At 37.7% G+C, this 19,198-nt stretch overlaps 1 protein-coding gene across 1 annotated transcript in view; it reads right to left on the minus strand.

The window, feature by feature from the left end:
* The window catches only part of MACC1 (MET transcriptional regulator MACC1), a 37,134-nt gene extending 31,571 nt beyond the window's left edge, over nucleotides 1-5,563 (minus strand). Inside the window, exon 1 of the mRNA XM_033076356.1 lies at nucleotides 5,505-5,563. Coding sequence (XP_032932247.1) covers nucleotides 5,505-5,549 — 45 coding nt within the window. The 5' untranslated portion in view covers nucleotides 5,550-5,563. The remainder of the gene's footprint in view (nucleotides 1-5,504) is intronic.
* Nucleotides 5,564-19,198: the final 13,635 nt, after the last annotated feature.

Here is a 19,198-nt window from a genome sequence, read left to right on the forward strand (position 1 = left end):
AGCCTTTTATACTAACTACTGTCAAAGACATGGTTTTGGGCCAGGGAAAGTGCTGCCAGTGTGGCAATTTGTGCCTCCCAAGATCTACCCAGTACGAATAATCCCTTCACTTCTTCTCTCCTTGTATCACTTACTCAGAAGGACACCTATTTCCCTTTCATAATAATGCCAGTCAAAAACTATTCCCAAGCTCTCAAAATTTTGATCTTCTTAACAAATACATCCATACAAAAAAAAAAAAAAAAAAAAGGTATTAGCTGGGTGGTAATAACAAGTACAAAAAGAACAAGAACTGTTTCCTTTTTTGTCTTTCACTTAAATCTTTCTTTTTTTAAAGACTGGCCAGTGCTGCTTGTTATTTTTCAGCCATAAAGGGAGTTGGTTCAAGGTATGTCAGCATGATAGGTCTTGCCTCCATTTAGGCTGGAGTTATTACCTTTCAAGGATTCTTTTAATAGAGAATGAAAATTTTAATGCTTAGAAGTATATGTGCTCTTGCAACTCTCTTTTTCTGACTTCTAATGGCTGCCTTGTTGGCAGGGAGGATTGTTAGGGGGTGTTCACCATTCTGATCTCCAACTCACAAAGCCAGAGGCCAACCCAGAGGCCAGCAGCTGCATGTGTGGACTGTTTTAGTTCATATAGTGCTTCAATAAAACCTAACCAACCAATCAACCAGTAAAAAAAACAAACCTCACAGAAGTGCATGTGCACACACACACAGATCTGCAGCAGCTCACTTCACAGAAGTACAAAGACAGAGAAGGTGAGCTTAGGACTGATGAAAAATTTTAGGAGGTTCACTATTATTTATGCTCTCAGCAAAGGCAATCACCAGCACTTAACATGTGCCTTTCTCCGCACATCCCAAATCACCCTAGGGTACCACATCGTGCAATTCAAAATGTACATAAGTTCTGCACCTTCTGTAGTAGCACCTGGAATTAGCAATGGCCAAAAGATAGTATTGGACTGACGCAATAGCACTAGGCAAAAAACTGCTCTGATATTTCAGATCCTCCAACGTATTTTAAATGCAATTAGCAAAAGATACTTGAAAGGAAAAAAGCAAACTCACCATTCCGGAAACTAAGAGCTTTTCCCTAGATCCAAGTTGTGTTTTAGTTCAAGACATCAGTACTGTTGAAGGAGCACTTATTCCTGCTCTGTCTCTGAAACACTCGCGTGCTCAGGGTTCAGGTGGTGCTGGAGCACACCTGGTGAGCCTCCCTCTCTGGAGTGCTGAGCTATGCCTGCTGGAATGTGCAGTCTAGCAGGAACCTGGCACCGCTTGCTCAAACAGACAGGCGTGAACCATGGGACTACATTACCCATAATTGCCTTGAGCTGGTTTATGATTACACCTGAAACCAGGGGAGGTGGTGTGGAAGTTTCACCTTAGGGGAGAGAGAGGTAGGCAGAGGAGAAGGAGGAAGCGTGTGCTCCTTGTGTGCCACTGGAACAGACTGAGCATTTTCTACTTTCACAGCCCATGCTGCAGATATACTGGATTTCTGGGAGGGGTTCAGAGTGACTTTCTGATTAAGGTCAAGTTAGAAATAATTAGATTTACTGGCAGGGAATACAGTGACTGAAATTGCTTGAACCTGTATGACCGGTTTAGGCATCTCCGTGTATGTGAGAGAATCAGACAACTGGGTATAAGGAAGCAAGTGAAGGAGGGGTGGCAGTGCCCTAGCATATCTACAGAGGAGGGAATATAGGGACATTTGGCAGGGTAAGGAGGAAAATCTTCTTTTTTAGCCCCATATCCTTTAGGAAATAGCAAATTTTCCCATATGTTGTATTGCGGGAGGGGTTTTTTTTTCAGTAATTTAAGAATTTTGTAGAATAAAGTTTAGAAGGACAAAGGTTACAGGAACAGACAGATAAGAAAAACGTGCCAGGAATGTCACAGGGACTTGGAAAAGGGATGATTTGCCTATCTTGTTTTTATTTGCTACCTGTGGTTTTATGACACTTAGGACTTACAACTGAAAATCCCCATTTCATGGAAAGAGGTTTCACAGGCTTGCTAAACCTGCATGCAGAAAGTTAAAGTATAACTCAGACAGGATAAAAAATCCCTGAGAAAGGCAGAATCCTGGTTGTTTATGAATAGTGTTAATTGGTGGGCAATTTCCACCAAATAAGCAACCTGCCAAAATAAGTGGCTATGTTTGATCTGACAGAAAAGTGGGGTGAAACTCAGCAAATAGTTTCAATCTGAAAAAAAAAGAAGTTGAAATGGCCAATTATATCAACTAAATGTTCAATGCATTAGAGCACCACTTAGAGAACTGATACTTTCTCTCCCAATCCAGAAAACACCCTTTCCCACCTCGCCATATGTGACAAAGATGAAAAAAGGGATGCCCCATCCTCAAATGATTTAAGCAACCAGATAGAGAAGGCTTTATCCTACTGTCAGAATGTTGGAGTAATATAGCATGGTTACTCTGTGCTAAAATTGCCAGTTACAGAAAAATTAGATGATTTCTACTACCAGTGCTTCTCTAAAGGCATAGTTTGGAAAATCAAGATCTAAAAATGTAGGAAAATAGAAAATGTAGGACAGATAAGCCCTGTCAGACACCAGGAGAAGAAGAGAAAAATTTCCAGTGACATTTAGTGGCTTACCCAGAGCTATTAACAAAGCAAGTATTTAATTTTTGGTTTATGTTTCATTTTCTGTGTTTTTTGAGTTTTCTTGAGGGAGGTAGGTATTTTCTATCATGTGTGTCATTAGTCTAATACTAATGACAATGACAACCCAAACCAGTTGAAACTCACTGTCATACTAATATAATCTAATAATAAATAAGGATTTTGGTGACCTGAACTCTAAATGTCAATCCTTTCTCTGTTATCTCAGACTACTCTTTAAAATTTCTGTTTAGGTAAGGTACCTTTCCTAGGCTTCTTTTTTTTGACTGGACCATTACTTCATAAAAGAAATGTTGGTTAAAAATGGAAGTATTTTCAGAGCCAGATATTTTTAACAATCCATTCTTCTGAATAAAGAATAATTTAAAAAATATTAGTGGTATTTTAACTTAAGCAGAAAAACTTTAAATTTATGCTGATGATTTTTAACATCCCTTTTAACAGGGATGCATCAAAACTCGAACAGTAACTGTCCCATCTGTTTCTAAAGTAGAAAATTAGTTTAGAACCCATAAAGCTTCAGCTGGGACCCTGCTGACTCACATGAGGCATCTACAAGATTTGAGTTGATCTCTGGGTCTCATAAAACTATAGAATCATAAAATGATTTGGACTGGACATCTTGCACAGATCAGTTACTCAAAGTCCTAACCAACCTGTCTTTGAACACTTCCAGGGATTGGGCATCCACAGCTTCTCTGGGCAACTTGTTCCAGTGCTTCACCACCCTCTCAGTATGGAATTTCTTCCTGATATCTAATCTAAATTTACTGTCTTTCAATTTAAAGCCATTTTATCTTATCCTATCCTTACATGCTCTTTTAAAAACTCCCTCTTCAGCTTTCTTGTAGCATCCCTTTAGGCACTGGAAAACTCCTAACTACAAAAGAGCCCAAGTATTAACATAGTCTACCTGGGTTTTCCCTACAAGGGTGACCATTTATTAGCTCCCACATATTCATTAAAGTCTGCCACTTCTATCTTGTTGCATAATAAATTTACCTTGAAGGCATCTAAACCAGATATTTAAAAGACAGCACTGCATAGTCTGCTACCACTCCAGAAAGCATTCTGACCAGTCAGTTTTCATTTCCACACTCCTCAGAAAACCAGACTCTGCAACAGGTTTTTTTTGAACATCATTTGATGAGACACTACAGTTTTCTGTAGTTTGATTTGTTTTCAGAGCAAAGTGTTCCAGAAAGAGATTTAGATTCTAAGGCCTTAGGAATGATAAATATTATGTGGACAGTTAATAAGCATTTTTATGAGTTTAATTAACTGCACTGGTTGTACATGCACGCTGTGCACACAGACAAAACCAATGGCAGATGGTGACAAGTTCACCATCAATTTTTGTTGTTGTTGTTTTGTTGGGGTTTTTGTTTGTTTTCTGTTGTTTTGGGGTGGTTTTTTTTTTTTTTTGTTCTGTTTGTTTGTTAAGTTTTACCTACTTCTCAGACATAGTTCTGTCATTGAAATCAGTGGAATTTAGGGAGAAATGTCTTGGAAAAGAAGAGGGATGAATGAGGATAATTCCAAGATGGGAAATCTGGAAGCTGGGAGGATGTGTATATGGATGAAATCCAGACATGGGGGGTCAGTTCCTCTGAGCCCAGAAAAACTGCAGCAAGAGCAGTAGAGCTGGTCTTCAGCAGCACCACAGGATACCTAACCTCACTTTGTAAGTAGGTGAAGCCACATTTGCACACTTGCACCAAGCCACATCCTTTAGCTTTTGCAACCTTACTGGTAGAGGTGGCAGGATCCTGGAAAGTTTGGGAGCACAAGCAATCACATGCTGGCTTGAAGTAACATAACATGCATGGGAAGTGGCAGCCATGCCTTCACTTCTTGTCTGATTACAGTATGTGCTTTCCCCTTCAGTGATTTTGTATTTCAATAACTGCATATTTTGATGGCTAAACCTAGCAGTGACTGTAGGTTCAAAGGGCACACTTAGGTTCTGTATGTAAACATCTTTTGTTTGCTTGCAGCAGATGGAATAGCTGGGGCAGAAGGTAGTGCAGACTCTTGGACCTGCCTGTGTTTGCTGCAGTTCTTATCAGAAGAATGGGAAACACCAAGGCCTCACTGTACATTCTGTATTGTTCCCATCCCATTTGTTTCAGTTGTTCCTAAAGCTCATGAGAAAACAAATACAAACTCCTTGCCCACGAAGACCTTAGAAGAGGGGCACCATTAACCGTAGGCTACGTGACAGTTACCTCTATAATTATTTCCAGCACAAATTAGCTGTGGTCACTACACTATGATTTATGATTGCATCTGGGAGAGGAGGAAAAGGTTCAATGTCAGGACGTTCTGAATGTAAAGAATCCACTCAGACATGGTCAAATATATTATTCTTTCCCTGTCCCTTCCCGCAAATGGCAGAAAAACTTCCCTGGCAGAAAAAATTCAGGCCACAAATATTTACACATGAGGTAGCAGCTTGGACATTCCTCCCAATAAAATAACAATTAATAACCAAGAGGAGCATGGAGGTGAAAACTGGTCTTCTGACAGGTCTATTCTAGAAAATGCATAAAAAATATAGCAATGCTGGCAAAAGCAGTTCTGGCTGGTTTTACTGATTCCAGGCCTCTGAGTATATTCCATACCAGCAAAAGCACTCCTGCCAGTTCTGTATCACATTAGGGCTCTTGCCAGTATCAAACACTGCCAAAAATCACATTCTTAAGAGATATGTCTTACACTAACACACGTATCTAAAACAAAGCAGGCTTTACAAACTCTAATGAATACTCCACCCAGGCAGGCAAACCCACTTTTCCCTGATAAATAGAGAACCAAAGGAATCAGAAATACTTTACCTGGTTTCTGAAGGGCAGGATGCAGTTCTGGGCAATGTTAAACATCAGAAAAGCAGCTCTCAAAGTATGTTGTATCCCCAGCAAGTTGTCTCTTAGATTTCAGTCAAGGTGACAATTCGGTTTAAAAAAAGTCTGTGACACACTTTAATGAATACACAGAATTTGTAGCAAGAGTACCATAGTATGGGAAGCTTCAGTCAAAGCACAAGTGGGTACTGAAATTGCTGAAGGCAGCAACAGACCAAACTGAAACAACACTGTCCAGCAATGAAATTTGTAAGGAAGATGCTATATTGAGCAGCAGAAGTTATATCTGTGCTTACTAGAGCTGCTTGCACTCTGAGGGAAATTTAAAAAAAAAAAAAGATTTAATCATTTCTCTATGGAAATCTGGACCAAGAACTGCAATGTGAGGGTTTTTTTTATGGAGGGTTTGGCTTTGTTGGTTTTGGGGTTTTTTTTGGAGGGAGGATTTTGTTTGTTAGATTTGGTTGTTTTTGTGGGGTTTTTTTTAAAGTGCTCCCAGCTCTACAGAAAACAGAATTGTTCTGGTTTTCAAATATCAATAGCTCAAGGAAAATCATTGTTTTCCTCTAGTATTTATCTTAATGAAGGTATGAGTATACCATATCTTAATGTTGATGGAACATGAAATTATATTAAAAGGAGAGCATTTTTTTGTACCTAAAACTTTAAAGAGGATCATTCAATCAATGATAGATTAGCTGGCAAACTGGACTGAAGGATATCACAGCAGGAACATTCCTGAATGGTAAGCATATGGTTGCCAAAAGGGACTTGGAGGAAGAGCTCTGAAAGTGGTAGAGAAAGATCTCTTTCTCTCTTGAAATAACAAGTGGGTTGGAACTTGTGCCCTAGGGAAAGATTCACAAGATGTCTTTTGTACCATGAAAACACTTGTTTCCTCTCTGTAACTAAAGCTATTTAGTTTGCTTGGTTGCTAGATTACTTTATGCAAAGTGTGTTCATTAAACAAAGTAAACTTCTCTCTCCCAACGCCAAATCTGCTGCACTCTGCAGGGAAGGTTCACTCAGTCCATTCTTAAAGAAAAGGTACAGAGACCTCAAAAGAAAGCAAACAAGTTTGGCTTGAACTTCCAGTCCTACTACTTCAGTCTGAAACAAAGGCAAAGACCCCCATGGCCCAAGAAGTGTTTTGCAGAGAGCAATCCTTAAGCCCTTGAAGTGATGCCTCCAGATCCAGATCCAAAGCAGAAGCAGCAGCAGAGAGCAGGACCATGTGGCACTTCCTCCTGCAGCATTAGACTGGGCAAAACAATAACATCTTTCAGGCTGGAAAAACCCTATTTGTGTCCTAGTTCCTCATTAAATCCCACTTCACTTATATTACATGTCAGCAAGGAAAATATTCCATGTGACAGTAAATAAAAATCCGCAGGCATAAAAATGGGGTCAGGGTTAAAAAGTTCATATCTTAAGCAGCAATAAGCAGTGAGGCCAGAAAAATACTGTTCTATCCAAGATTTTATTATACTTCTAGAAATTATTAGCACACTGGAAATAGTGTCTACATGGTCATGCCATTTCTATGTAAAACTCTAATCCTCACCACTAGTTTGTGAATTCATGAGCCAGTTCAGCCTAATGTAGGCACAGAAATCTCAGTCTGGGTAGAACACTAGGTTTCATGAAAAGGCTCATCCAAGCAAAAAAGAAAGCTGAGAATACCTGTGGAGGAAAGGTACCACTATTATTAGACCTCAGAGACTCAGAGAAAATTACAAATGAAAGTGGGACTGAAATCAAAGCACAAAATCCAGAGAAGGTTTCCCTTTTTAACAGGGAAAAATCCAGTTCAAAACAGAAATCCAACAGAAATTTGAATCCTAAAGCTGCTCTTGCTCATAGGAACCAGAGACATCAAGAGCCAGAATCTGATCTCATTATAGATCCCAAGCAGCTCTGCTGAATTAAGTAGTAGGTGGCTTGCTTTGACTGTGTACGTTGTCAACATGGACTTGTTTTTCAGCAATGAGTATGTTAAGAACTTGAAAATCTGGCCATGGGTGCCTCACTCTGGGAGTCAGGAGATACCAGACGCCCTTGAAAGACAAGCCTTTGTTTAGGTGCCTGTATGGAAAGCAGCTGCTTCTGAAAATCAGATTTAAGACATCAGGGTAAGACCTGAAAAATGCCTTGTAGCACTATTAAAAGCTTAAAACTGATTTTTTTCGTGTTAGATAGGGGTTGAAAAGTCATGTAAATAATAAGAGTTTCATATTATTTGTGCCATTTAAAGCTGAAATTGAGTACTTACTAGATTGGGTTTCTCCTTTTTGCTTCAGCTTGATAAAAATGCAGTTCTGGAAAGGTTCAAGGGCATTAAATTTTTTGGATTACACCTTCTTATCAACTTGAACAATTATTTCCTAAATATTTATCTGTTGCGTCATAATTCTAATTTTTGCCTGTAAATCAGCTTTTCATCTCTTTAAAACAAATTTTATCTCCACTAATATAGGAGCTAATAAGCCCTGAAAACCTAAAAAACCACAAATTTATTGCATTCTTCTTTGTAAAGTGAGAGTTAGTTTTTGGGTTTCGTTCCTCCATCTGTGAACCTTTCATCAGTTTAGTATAAAACATCTCTCCTAAGTTTAAGGATGCTTTAGCCTGTATTAATAATAAACCCAAATACAATTGTTTTTATGAACAATTGTTCATAAAATTAATTGTTTTTATTTTTTTATGAATTTGTTTTTATGCGATCTAAAGAGAAGATAAATAAGAAGTCAGCTAAGAAGTTGTGAGCGGAGCTAAAAGCTGATTTCTTGTCCCTTCTCACAGTTACCTGGCCTCCTTAATTCAACAGCATGGTGCTGCTCACTGTGACATATCCTTGAAATGTGATCTGTTCAAATAAGCCAAATGACTCCATATATCTGCAATAACTGAAATGATACTCTAAGGTTGCAACAATTTTGACCTATCATATCCGGCATTTTATGTCTAATATCCTAAGTATTCATTAGTCATATTTACTGTGTGGTATGGTAGATAAAGAAGTATAAAGGTTACCTTTCCAATGTTGCCTACAACTAGATAGGAGTTAGGCTTTCAATAATGTAGTGTAAAAAAATTTATCTTTACAACTGTCATAGAATTGTGTGAGATACCTGGATTGATCACGTTTTATCCATCAATTATTTACACGTCATTTCTGAGATTAAAAAGGTACTGGGTTTGGTTGCATATTCCTTAGATAATTTGATTGTATTCATTTTTATAGTGACTAATCAGTTAAATTCAACTATGCCTTTGTCACATATTTTTGATACAGGACTGTGCATCCGAGCTCTTCCTTTTTGTGCATTCATTTCCTGACAAAAAGCACTCCGTTTCTCACCATCAGCTACATCAAGCTAAACTAAACTTTTTATAACAATGCAAAAAAAAAAAACCAAAAAAAAAACCACTGCTGATGTCCAGCTTTTTATTCACTCAGGTGTTCAATCAGGTTTTTGAGTCAGCAAAACATCAGTTAATCTTGTTGTTGATGCATATTTAATCATGTATTTTGGTGTTTTGTTCTTTAGGCACAGTATTAGCATACTTACATTGCATATGTATGTTTTTTTCTGAGCCAGTATCTGAGCTCTGGAGTATGTATCTGTCAGCTTGACAAACAATCAGCGCTGCACCATCCTGATCATTCTGTCTCACCTTTTAATAACTGAAATGCAATTTTCAAAAAGCTCTACAAACACACATTAGACCTGAAAAGACTACTTCTCTAACTGCAGTTTTTCTCCTTTAACAAGGAATTTCTCATGTGCTGTGAGTTCACCACAATTACTCCTAACTCAGTGACCCCACTCCTTTCAGAAAAGGCCTGGCATTGTCATCCTTGCAACCTAAAACAAGATCTGTCATTAATTCCGAAGTGACCTCAAAAGCCTAATCTGAAGCTCAAAGGCCCAGAGACAGTCTTTAATGTTGCCTAACAAAAGGGAAGATCATTTCTGGCTCCCTGAGGAACTTAGGGAGGAACCCAAGAGCATTTCAGCTGAAAAGTAACTCTGAGACCTGGCCAGCTCTGGACAGAGCTGCTGTTACCTCTGTGCCCATGGTACTTAAAAGAGAACCTCTTATTCATTAATACCTCCAGTTGCCTGATTACCATAATGACGGTAATTAATGCCTACACCAGCAGAGCAGCGTGTGCTGGTCCAGCAGCCCTCCACCCACGGCTGGCAGCCCCAGCCATTTCCTGCAGCACACGAGGCAGCCCCAGAGCACTCCCTGCCTGTGCTGACTCTTTTTGCACTGAAGCTGCTAATATGGGAGTAATGGCAATGCAAGAAGACAATATTCTGACTTCCTCTTCCAATAACATCGTATTTCTCTTTGTTTCTCTTCTCAGGCTTTCAAAGGTTCTGACTGAAAATTACTTTCCAGCTTGGAGAAAACCTTCAAGGTGCAATAAACAGTAAGATTTAAGTACAGCATATGCTGAGAATGCAGTTATTAAAAAAAAAGTAATAATGCCAGATCTGTTAGTAATCAGGACAACTCTGCTTAAGTGAAGGGAATAAATCCAGTTTGCATTTTCTGAGGGTCTGATCCCTACTGTTAAACATCAGTACTCTTAGGTGCCTGTTAACTGAAAGATGTGGAAATAGAAGGTCTTCAGGGGAGCTGCTCTGGAAGGCAGGTCTCTGCAAATCACTGAATATTTTGAGCACTGACTACCTGAAGGGAGTGCTCAAAAATCTTGCAAGGTTTGTTCCTCTTGCCTTCATTTTGAATGCAATGATTTATCTTTGTTGACACCTACAGGAGCAGATAAGATCAAATAATGAACTGCTTTAAACTTCTTTAAATGACATGGGTGGTTTCAGTAAACATTCTCCATCAAAATAATAAAACCAATGCTTAACCTGGCATCTTCCAGTGTCGCACACAATTATTTTTGGTTTTTAAATCCAGTGTAGTGAGGAAGCTGTGACTATTCAGAGGCAATGAAATTGCAGTTCTGCTGATTGTGGTGTTAACAGCTGCAGCTTTGAGGACTTCAGACAACTTTTGAGTTTCTATCAGCAGTGGTGCTGCCTTGTGGCTGGAAGTTCAGGTAGGAACAGGGAATAAAAAGGGTTGTAAAGCTACCTCAAAGTGGTAAGAAAAAATAACAGTTGCATTTCAGTAAATGCATGCACCAAAGCCAATCAGTCTAAGATAGTTTAGAGTAACTGGATCACAGAGGATTTATGAGGATTCCTTTTGCATGCATTTCTTGCTGAAGGTCAGCTTCAATGACATACATAAATTGGACAGTGATGCTGCCATACTTCAGCAAAACATACATACCACAGTAATGCAGGTGCAGAAACATGTAAGAAATGCTCATAGATACTTGCAAATGTAAAACCCTACATTTTTGCTTTTATATTACTAGCTACTCATTTCACTTGGTTAGTTTAATGGCATTTTGGACTTGATTTTTAAATATAAAAATACTTTTTTGGAATAGGGGATTATTATCTCACTTTATTAACAGTGGACAAGTTTAATCATAGCAAAATACAGTTCAAATATTAATCATTTAAATATGAAGGAAAAGAACAACTAAAAAAACTTAAATAAGCTCCAGAGACTACCCTTCCTGATGGGTGCCTTGAAATGGATTGTTCAACAACATCTGCAAGCTGTGATATTTTTTTTCCACTCATAAACATGTAAAATCATATACAAGTTCAGTCATGATTGTTAAATTGTGGATCAAAGACACGGCTGGTTACGATGAGGAGAGTATTTAAATACGCCCACAAAGAGCGTTCGTTACCCGTGCCACCAGGCCCGTTGTTACTGCCTTTGCTGCTTTTGAATACAGGCACCATAGCTGCTTGGTTGAACAAATATACATATTTGTGATCTGACATTAACAGTCTTGTTGTGAGCTCACACTGTCTTGCAACAGGTACAACCTGTCGAGCCTCACACGCTGAGAGGTCGAGCTTTGTGTGTGAATCCAGGCTCCTGTTCCTTGGCAGCCTGGGCCTCATCTCCTGCACTGGCTGTGCATTGCCTTCACTCTGGTTCCTTTACCAATGATTATTTGCTGGCCAGATGCACATAGAGCATTTAATTTTAGAATAGAAAAATTGCATGCTGGACTGCCTCCTGTGACACAACTTCTTGCAGGACTCATTTCTCTGGTCAAAACAGTGCTGCATGACAACAGGCCCTTCAACTCAGGTCTCAGTCTCACTTCCCCCTTTCCATTACCCAGAAACTTCCTCACACACTGAATCCGACAAACTGTGACAGGAAAAACACTAACAAAGCTATAAAATCTGTCAATGAAAGCTGCATTTAAAGCCATTCACCCAAAGCACGTCTGCATGCACGTTTCTATTAAGTTTACAGGAATGATCAGATCTTCTGTAATTGGTACCTCTTCTGTTCAAAGTTTGACTGACTGCTGGACATTGGGAAATGTATTCATGAGCCAAGGAAAAATGTCATAAAATACTTAGATGAATTGGAGTGTCTAGTTTTGTCAGACACACTTTGCTTGGAACGCTCTTGTTCCTTGGAATCTCAGGCACTTTCAAAAATTCCTAACTTGACAACTTCTTGGTGGATTTGCCCTTGACAAATCATTCCTGCCAAAATGTCTGTGGCAGTTCAGAAATTACACCCTTCACAGATTTTTATCCTTGATTTTTTGCCAAAGATTCTGTAGCTGGAGCTCTTCTAGCATAACATATCAAGTGACTGCTCCTCATTGCATACATAATCTGAAATTGTACTTTGAAAAACCTCCTACTGCAAGCCCATTCTGCCATTTGAATTACAAGGTGCTAAGCTTTGCTGGATATCTTACTTCTAGATTTCAGGAGTGGCGACAAGTAAGATTTTGTCTTCTTTTGCTGCAACTTATATTGGAAGGATCTACCATCTTTGGAATTTTCCATGTAACTAAGTATGAAAGAAGGTGATTTTTAAAACTCACAATACTTTGCAAATGTTTCAAACAATCATTTTAAATTCTTTCTTTGCATGTGTCCAAGTTTTCCTATTGTGACTTGTTCTAGCCAGCTCAGAAATTAAAACCATTTTTCCTCCACACATATGCTATCCTTTTGGTCAAATTCCTTCTATCATCATCACAGCTTTTTTTTATTTGGCCTGCAAAATAACATCCTGTTTGTGTAATTTGAATTAAATTTTAGAGTTTGCTAAACCTCCACAGGGTTGTCACATATAATAATGGTATTATTACAGCCTGAAGCTATGCCAAATTCCAAGCATGGGCATTACAATGAGCAAACAGAGCCTTTGCCTTCTCCATTTTGCTACCTATGTCACCAAGCTCTCAGCAATATTGGAATCCTTACAGAAGTTTCTGTGGTGAGTGCTGAGTCTCAGGGCTGAATAAAATATTGGAACTTTATCACTACAACTTCTCTACAGTGAGTAATCTTTCAGAGTCCATATGAACTTGTCATTATCCATTTGTCTCCGATAAAGTCAGTTGCTTTTTCTTGGGAAACTTTGCCCTGTCATCCACCATAACTGGATATCATTTGCATGATCTTAAGATCCATGATTTCTGTTGTCTAATTCTGAGTAACTGGAGCTGCACATTTGTTTTTATCCTTTTCCAGTTGTCATAAAGTACTAGGAACACATCTGCTTGCAAAAAACAGTTGAAAAAAATTGTACTCGGCTTCTGAGAGACAGGCATGTCTTCAGGTTATTCAATAGAGTGACCTTGCAATGAAAATCTTTGTCTTACAAGAATTGCTGCAACTTAGAATTTTGCTACTCTTTGCCTTTTTCATTCTTTCTCCGCTGAATAGTGAAAACTTGTCAAGTCACTGATATTCCATGTGGTTGTTTGAAAAGCAAGAGTTTTGGTGCCTCAAACTTTTTTTTCTGATTACGGAACCCTTGTCAAGTAAATTTATTTAATCAGAAGTCATTCTCAATTAAAAGCTACATGACAGAGATGGAGCACATGGTCTCAGACATTGAAATAAAAACCCTGAAAATATTGAAATTACAGTGAGAAGAGAAGGGTTTCATTTCCCTGAGCTGCATGGAAGGAAAGGCTTTAGTGATCTCTGATGAAACATTTCAATGGTTTTCCAGGGGATCAAGTATTATTTTTATTTGTTTCAGGTGCTGATAAGTATAAGTCATTACTATACCAATAAAAAAGGGTTACATTTGATTAGAAGTAAAATTCCATTTTTTTAAAATTAAAGCATTTAAAATACATTCAATTTCCAATATATTTTGTTTTATCTTCAGGAAAACATTATATTTTCTCATTATTTTGTTCAGTCTCTACTTATTACATTTCTAAAAATATATAGACCTCCTATTAAATGAAACTGTCTAGCTGAACTTGGATTTATTTGTTAACTGCTGTTTATAGAGTAATCTGAAATTCAGCAGGATGTTGAAGGGAAAGTCAGGAAGTTAGGCTTGTACTTGAGGGGGAAAAAAAGAAAAAAGTTAAATACATTTACAGATAACCTTTTTTTCCTTAAAAAAAAGAGTCTTGGAACTTTATAAAAAATTCTTCTTTTTAAAAATATTTCCAAGAGAAATAAAGTAATTAAGCAGACATTTTGAATAAAAATGTTCATCTCTTCTTCTATTTAAGAATCATCCTAAAATCACAACAGATTTTGGGAAAGTGGTGCAGATTTTTCAATCGTAGTCTAACCTCACCACAAGATCCACTCTTAAGAAGTGACTCATATGAAGTTCCCAAATGACATTGACCAAACTTAAAGTACCAGGCTGGCTGCAAATGCCACTTTGCTTTATGCTGGATGTTTGAAAAGTAGAAAACCATGAAAAGAGCTATGTCTAGTAAAAAAAACCAAATTAAAGCCCCTTACTGTTTATTTACTTTTGGACATCCTGCCAAAACTTTAGGTTCATTTTCATGACAAGCAGCAATGTTACCATAAGTGAAATATGTCTCTGTAGCTCTAAACATCAGTAAAACATTAACAAATCAGAAAGATAGAAGTGACATAAAAATATGCTGCCAAATTAAAATTTCCAAAGTTTATTTTGTTTGTTTAATGCTTTGTTGGATATAAAACACTATTTAATATATTAGAGGACTAAGAAAAAGATTTCCATTAAATGAACAGATATGACCTATCCTTTCTTCATTTCATCACCAGGAGCCCATCAGTTCTATAAAGTAAAAAAGGCAGGTTGAAATAGAAAATCTATTACATCCATGGAGTATGAAAGGTGTATTTTTCTCCATGTCCTTTTTCTTCCTCTTCTAATTTTTTTAAAGTGTCCTTTCTTCAGTCACTATCATGAAGACCAGCAGTAGTGGACTTATGGGGAAAAAAAATTCTCTTTACATTGTTATATGCATTCTGAAGTTGATAGAGGTTTAGATTTTAATTTTGTGAATTTGGATGACAGTGTCATGTTTAGTTACAAATAAAATTCTCACGTCAACATGCATAACAACTTTATGTATACCTTATAACATTCATAATATTATTAACTTTTTCGTTGTTACTTTTTCTATGAAGACTTTATTCCAATTATTCATTGGTCAGTGGTACTGAGAGTATTATTATTTTAACCTTTGAGCATAAAGGTTTTAAGTTATATATGTAACTTGAAAATTTTGCAGTTATTGATGTGTGCATTTAAATGTTTTTCTGATATAATATTTAAGAAAAAAAAAGTTTTTAAATTCAACTTCTACAGTAACATACATTATTTTGGAAAATTTACTCTCTTCTATAACGAATATCACATGGGAAGGTGAACAAAAAATGTGACGAAGTGGTTTTTATCCCCACCATATTATGTTCAGATTATTTGAATCAAGAGATTCTTGAATGCAACCTGTATATAAACATTTGAAACCAGAGTGAACAGACAATTTGAAAACAAATAGTACTCTAACATATTTTACAAACATTTCCACTGACAAAACACCCATGAGTCATATTTTTAAAGCTTTGCAATAAAAAAGCTGCTATAACAGGGCTCTATTCCACACGCACACACAGAAATGGTTGGAAACTCACATTAATTTGATAGTGGAATAATTCTATTCCAGAACCTATTCTTTTGCCAACTTCCCTTTTTTATTTTTTATTTTCTCTTTTTTTTTTCCTATGGAAACAGCAGAGCTTTCCCCATGAAATACAAGGCTGGAAACATAGTGTACTCAATCACCAGAAAAGCATGTACATTTTTACAGAGCCTCCTTGTAACAGGATAATGCAATTAGAAATAAAAGCATATTTTTCTTTTATTGATATTTCAGTCAGTGAACTCATAAATGAAAATTTTATGCTTGTCATTATACGTAAAATACATACTCTTGAAGAAGAAAACAGAAGTAAAAGAGAAGTTTATAAAGCATATTCTAACAAACCTAAATTTCCAAAACCTTATGAAGTTTGGATTTTTGTTTAAGTAAAATAAAAATGTAATCAATCCATCTCTGGCTCACATATTCCAAGGTATTTGCAGACACAAGGTTCAGCAAGCAGATATAATCAGGCATGTTTGTGCCTCCCAGAGCTTGCTCCAGGATCAGAACTTTCTAAGAGTGCAGCAGGGAGATGCTGCACGCTACAATTGCTTGCAGGTGATGACCTTCAGAGCACCCACAGTCCTGGCACCCTGCCACCTCTGATAAACCCTGCAATTTGCTACACAAGTCTGAGCTACTGAGATTCCACCAGAAATAGTGCCAACAGGCAGCAAGGAGTCCAGAAAGTGAGGAAAGTATTCTATCAAAATATTTGTCTGGCATTTCTGCAGGAGCCTACACAGAGCTGTAAGATAGGCCTGGGGCAGGTCCATCCAAGTGTAATCTGTTTCAGAGAAATTATGTGGAATGTTTTATCTGGGAGGGCAAAACAGATACCTCAACAGTTCATTCTAACTTTACGATCCATGAAAAATGAAGGATCCCATAAACTTCAGAAAAGTATTTGAGACAAAGATATGGCCAAGCCTCTGAAGAAAATTTATAGAGCCAAGACGAATTTAATATACTACAGCAACAGAGAGCAGGCCAGGGATGGTTTGTAGTGCTGTGCTAACACAGCTGAAGTGTTTGAGAGAAAGGGATGAAAGATTTTTTAATGGAATGAAAGATGTAAAAAGGGTTCTTGGGGCCATGTGATAACTGAGTGAGATGCATCAAGAAAAGACTTGATACAGAGAATTCTCTTGATGGCAATTTTCATTTTTCATGCAATGATTAATAATAAGGCAGCCTTTAATTTTTTTCCTCCTATTTAAAAAAGACCTGACATCCCACTTTAAATCCCATTAGGCTGCAGAGAATATTACACAGCTGTAACAATTACTTGAAGGCTGATTTTTTTTATTTTTTTTTTAACCAGTATTGTGATGAACATAATTTATCACTAGGTCCCATACATACCATTCCTTAACAAACAGGGTGAACACAGTAGGGACATAGGAAGGTTTTTCATGGAAGTCATGAGATTGCCATGGGCAAAGAGGTGTGGTCCAGAGGCTTGTGGCTTGTGGCTCACCAGCTTCAGGAGCCAAGGATGACAAGGGCTGAGGCTCCATTGCCATGATACACTCTTCCCATGAAATGGAGATGATCTGTGGGTTTTGTTAATGATGTCACCCAATTATCCAAGTGAGACGTTGCTAGATGTCTTTGAATTAGCATCCTTTTGCTTCTTTTACTCTCATTGTCTTTGATGTTCAGACTGCACATGTTGTCTTAGGGGAGAAAGAAAACCTTTCTTCTTGTTCCAGGGCAGCTTTTCTGTGTTTTCTTTTCACAATACTGACTGAAGATAAAACTCACGGGTTCACACTTGATCACTGCCAGATACACTACAAAAAGCTGCAAGTGTCATTTCAGAAAGTCTACAAACACGGGGTTGGTTACCTGTTTCAGTTCTGCATCTGCTGTCGTGTGTAATAATAATTATACTCCAGAAGAAAGCCACAGAGATGAGGAAGAGAATGAGGACACTTTTAGGGTTTCCTGAAATGTTCCTCACTGGAGGACTTTTTAGCAGCACCTTAAGGGAATTTGAGACCTATTAATCCCATGGGTCATTAAAATTTGGAAAGAAAGCACCTCCTGGAACAGAGGTAAAAATTCTCTGGAACCATGTAGCTGTGAACCAAAACCAACTTAGCTGCAGTGTTTCCTAACTTCCAAGCCCTTGATTTTGGAACTCAAATTTTCAATGGAGCGGAGAATAGCAGAGCAGCGAGCACACAAACCATCTCTCTGTGGTCTTAATTAGCTGAAGGCAACACAGTTTTAATAAGGTATTTGCCAAGCCTCTGTGGGATGTGAATTGTAGCACCTTTTTCTTGTGCTAATGACCCTTGAGAGGAAATTATCAGGCTACAAGCAAATGCTCAGAAAAATTTTAAGGTGGCCTTAATGCATGTTTGCTTCTTGGATATTTTGTCTATCTCCTCCACTCTGGCTTGAATAGAGCTTTCTAGTGCAGTGAAGGACAAGTAACTGTTATCAATCTTCAAGTTTCCCATGGAAAATTACCACTCTTAAAAATATGTATTTTGTATGTATTTCAGCAGTCATTAGGGATGGCTCTTGGCCATCAGTAGTCCACAGCCGCAGTTCTGGAATCTGTGTTTTGAAATACTTGTGAAATTAAACAGAATTGCAAAGCTTTGCAGTGTCTCTCATCATTAATTGCAGTTTAAAAAAAAAAAGTTTCTTATTAATTTAAAAATAAGTGTTCTATTGTGCTTTGTGGGGACAGTTTGTCACTCAGAAATAGGAAGTATTGGCCTTGAGAGCTGATGGTAGCAAGTTAGATATACAATTAAAGTGTTCTGGTTTTAGTATGATTAACCCTTGGAAACTTTCCCACTTACAGAAAAATTATTCTACTTCTAGTCTTCTTTTGCAGTTTTTCGTCCTGCTATCTCCTTTTTTTTTTTTTTATTTCCCAGAGGTCTCAATGCCAAAATAGTTACAGCTACCAGTTGAAGCTACTGCTACAGGTTTTGAATGCAGATCTCTCACTGAAGTGTAGTATTACTGTTTTGGATGAGGATGATTCTGCATGGCTGTCTTTATTGTTTAGAATCAGACCATGGATAAAAGTAAACTCACTATAAACCCACTTTGGTTAAGATTCTTACTTTCTTTTTCAAGACCTCATCAAAGGCAGTAATATACAAAAGGGGTTTTCAAAAAGAAATTTAATTCCAGGCTACTTTTGTCATTGGAGTGCAAAACAATGCAGAGTGGCTTTACCTTGACGAGAAGCTTTTGCTTCTCAGGCTGCCCAACATGCAAAGGAAGAGCAGCTACTCCCAGTCATCTGTCTGGCTACTCAGCCTGCAATATGGGGCAGTAAGAAAAGTGCATTACAGTCATGAGAATACATATTAGTAATAGTTTACAGTCATGGTGTCTGCCAATGCAATGTACAATTCAGTCTGTCCCTCCAAAACAGAGACCAGACACAAAATGAAAGCGAAAGAGGTCTCAGCCATTTTTACACTGCAGTGCACATTGTTTCTTGCTTTGTGCTTTGGCATATGATCAGTATATCAGCATTTCCTACAAAAAATGGACTAACCTTCTAAATAGTTCATAAGATTGCTGTAAAAATTCTAGTTTTATGTCAAAGCCTTAGCATTTACAAAACTCTGAATTC

Source organism: Catharus ustulatus, chromosome 1, assembly GCF_009819885.2.
Source record: "Catharus ustulatus isolate bCatUst1 chromosome 1, bCatUst1.pri.v2, whole genome shotgun sequence".
Taxonomy (NCBI): Eukaryota; Metazoa; Chordata; class Aves; order Passeriformes; family Turdidae; genus Catharus; species Catharus ustulatus.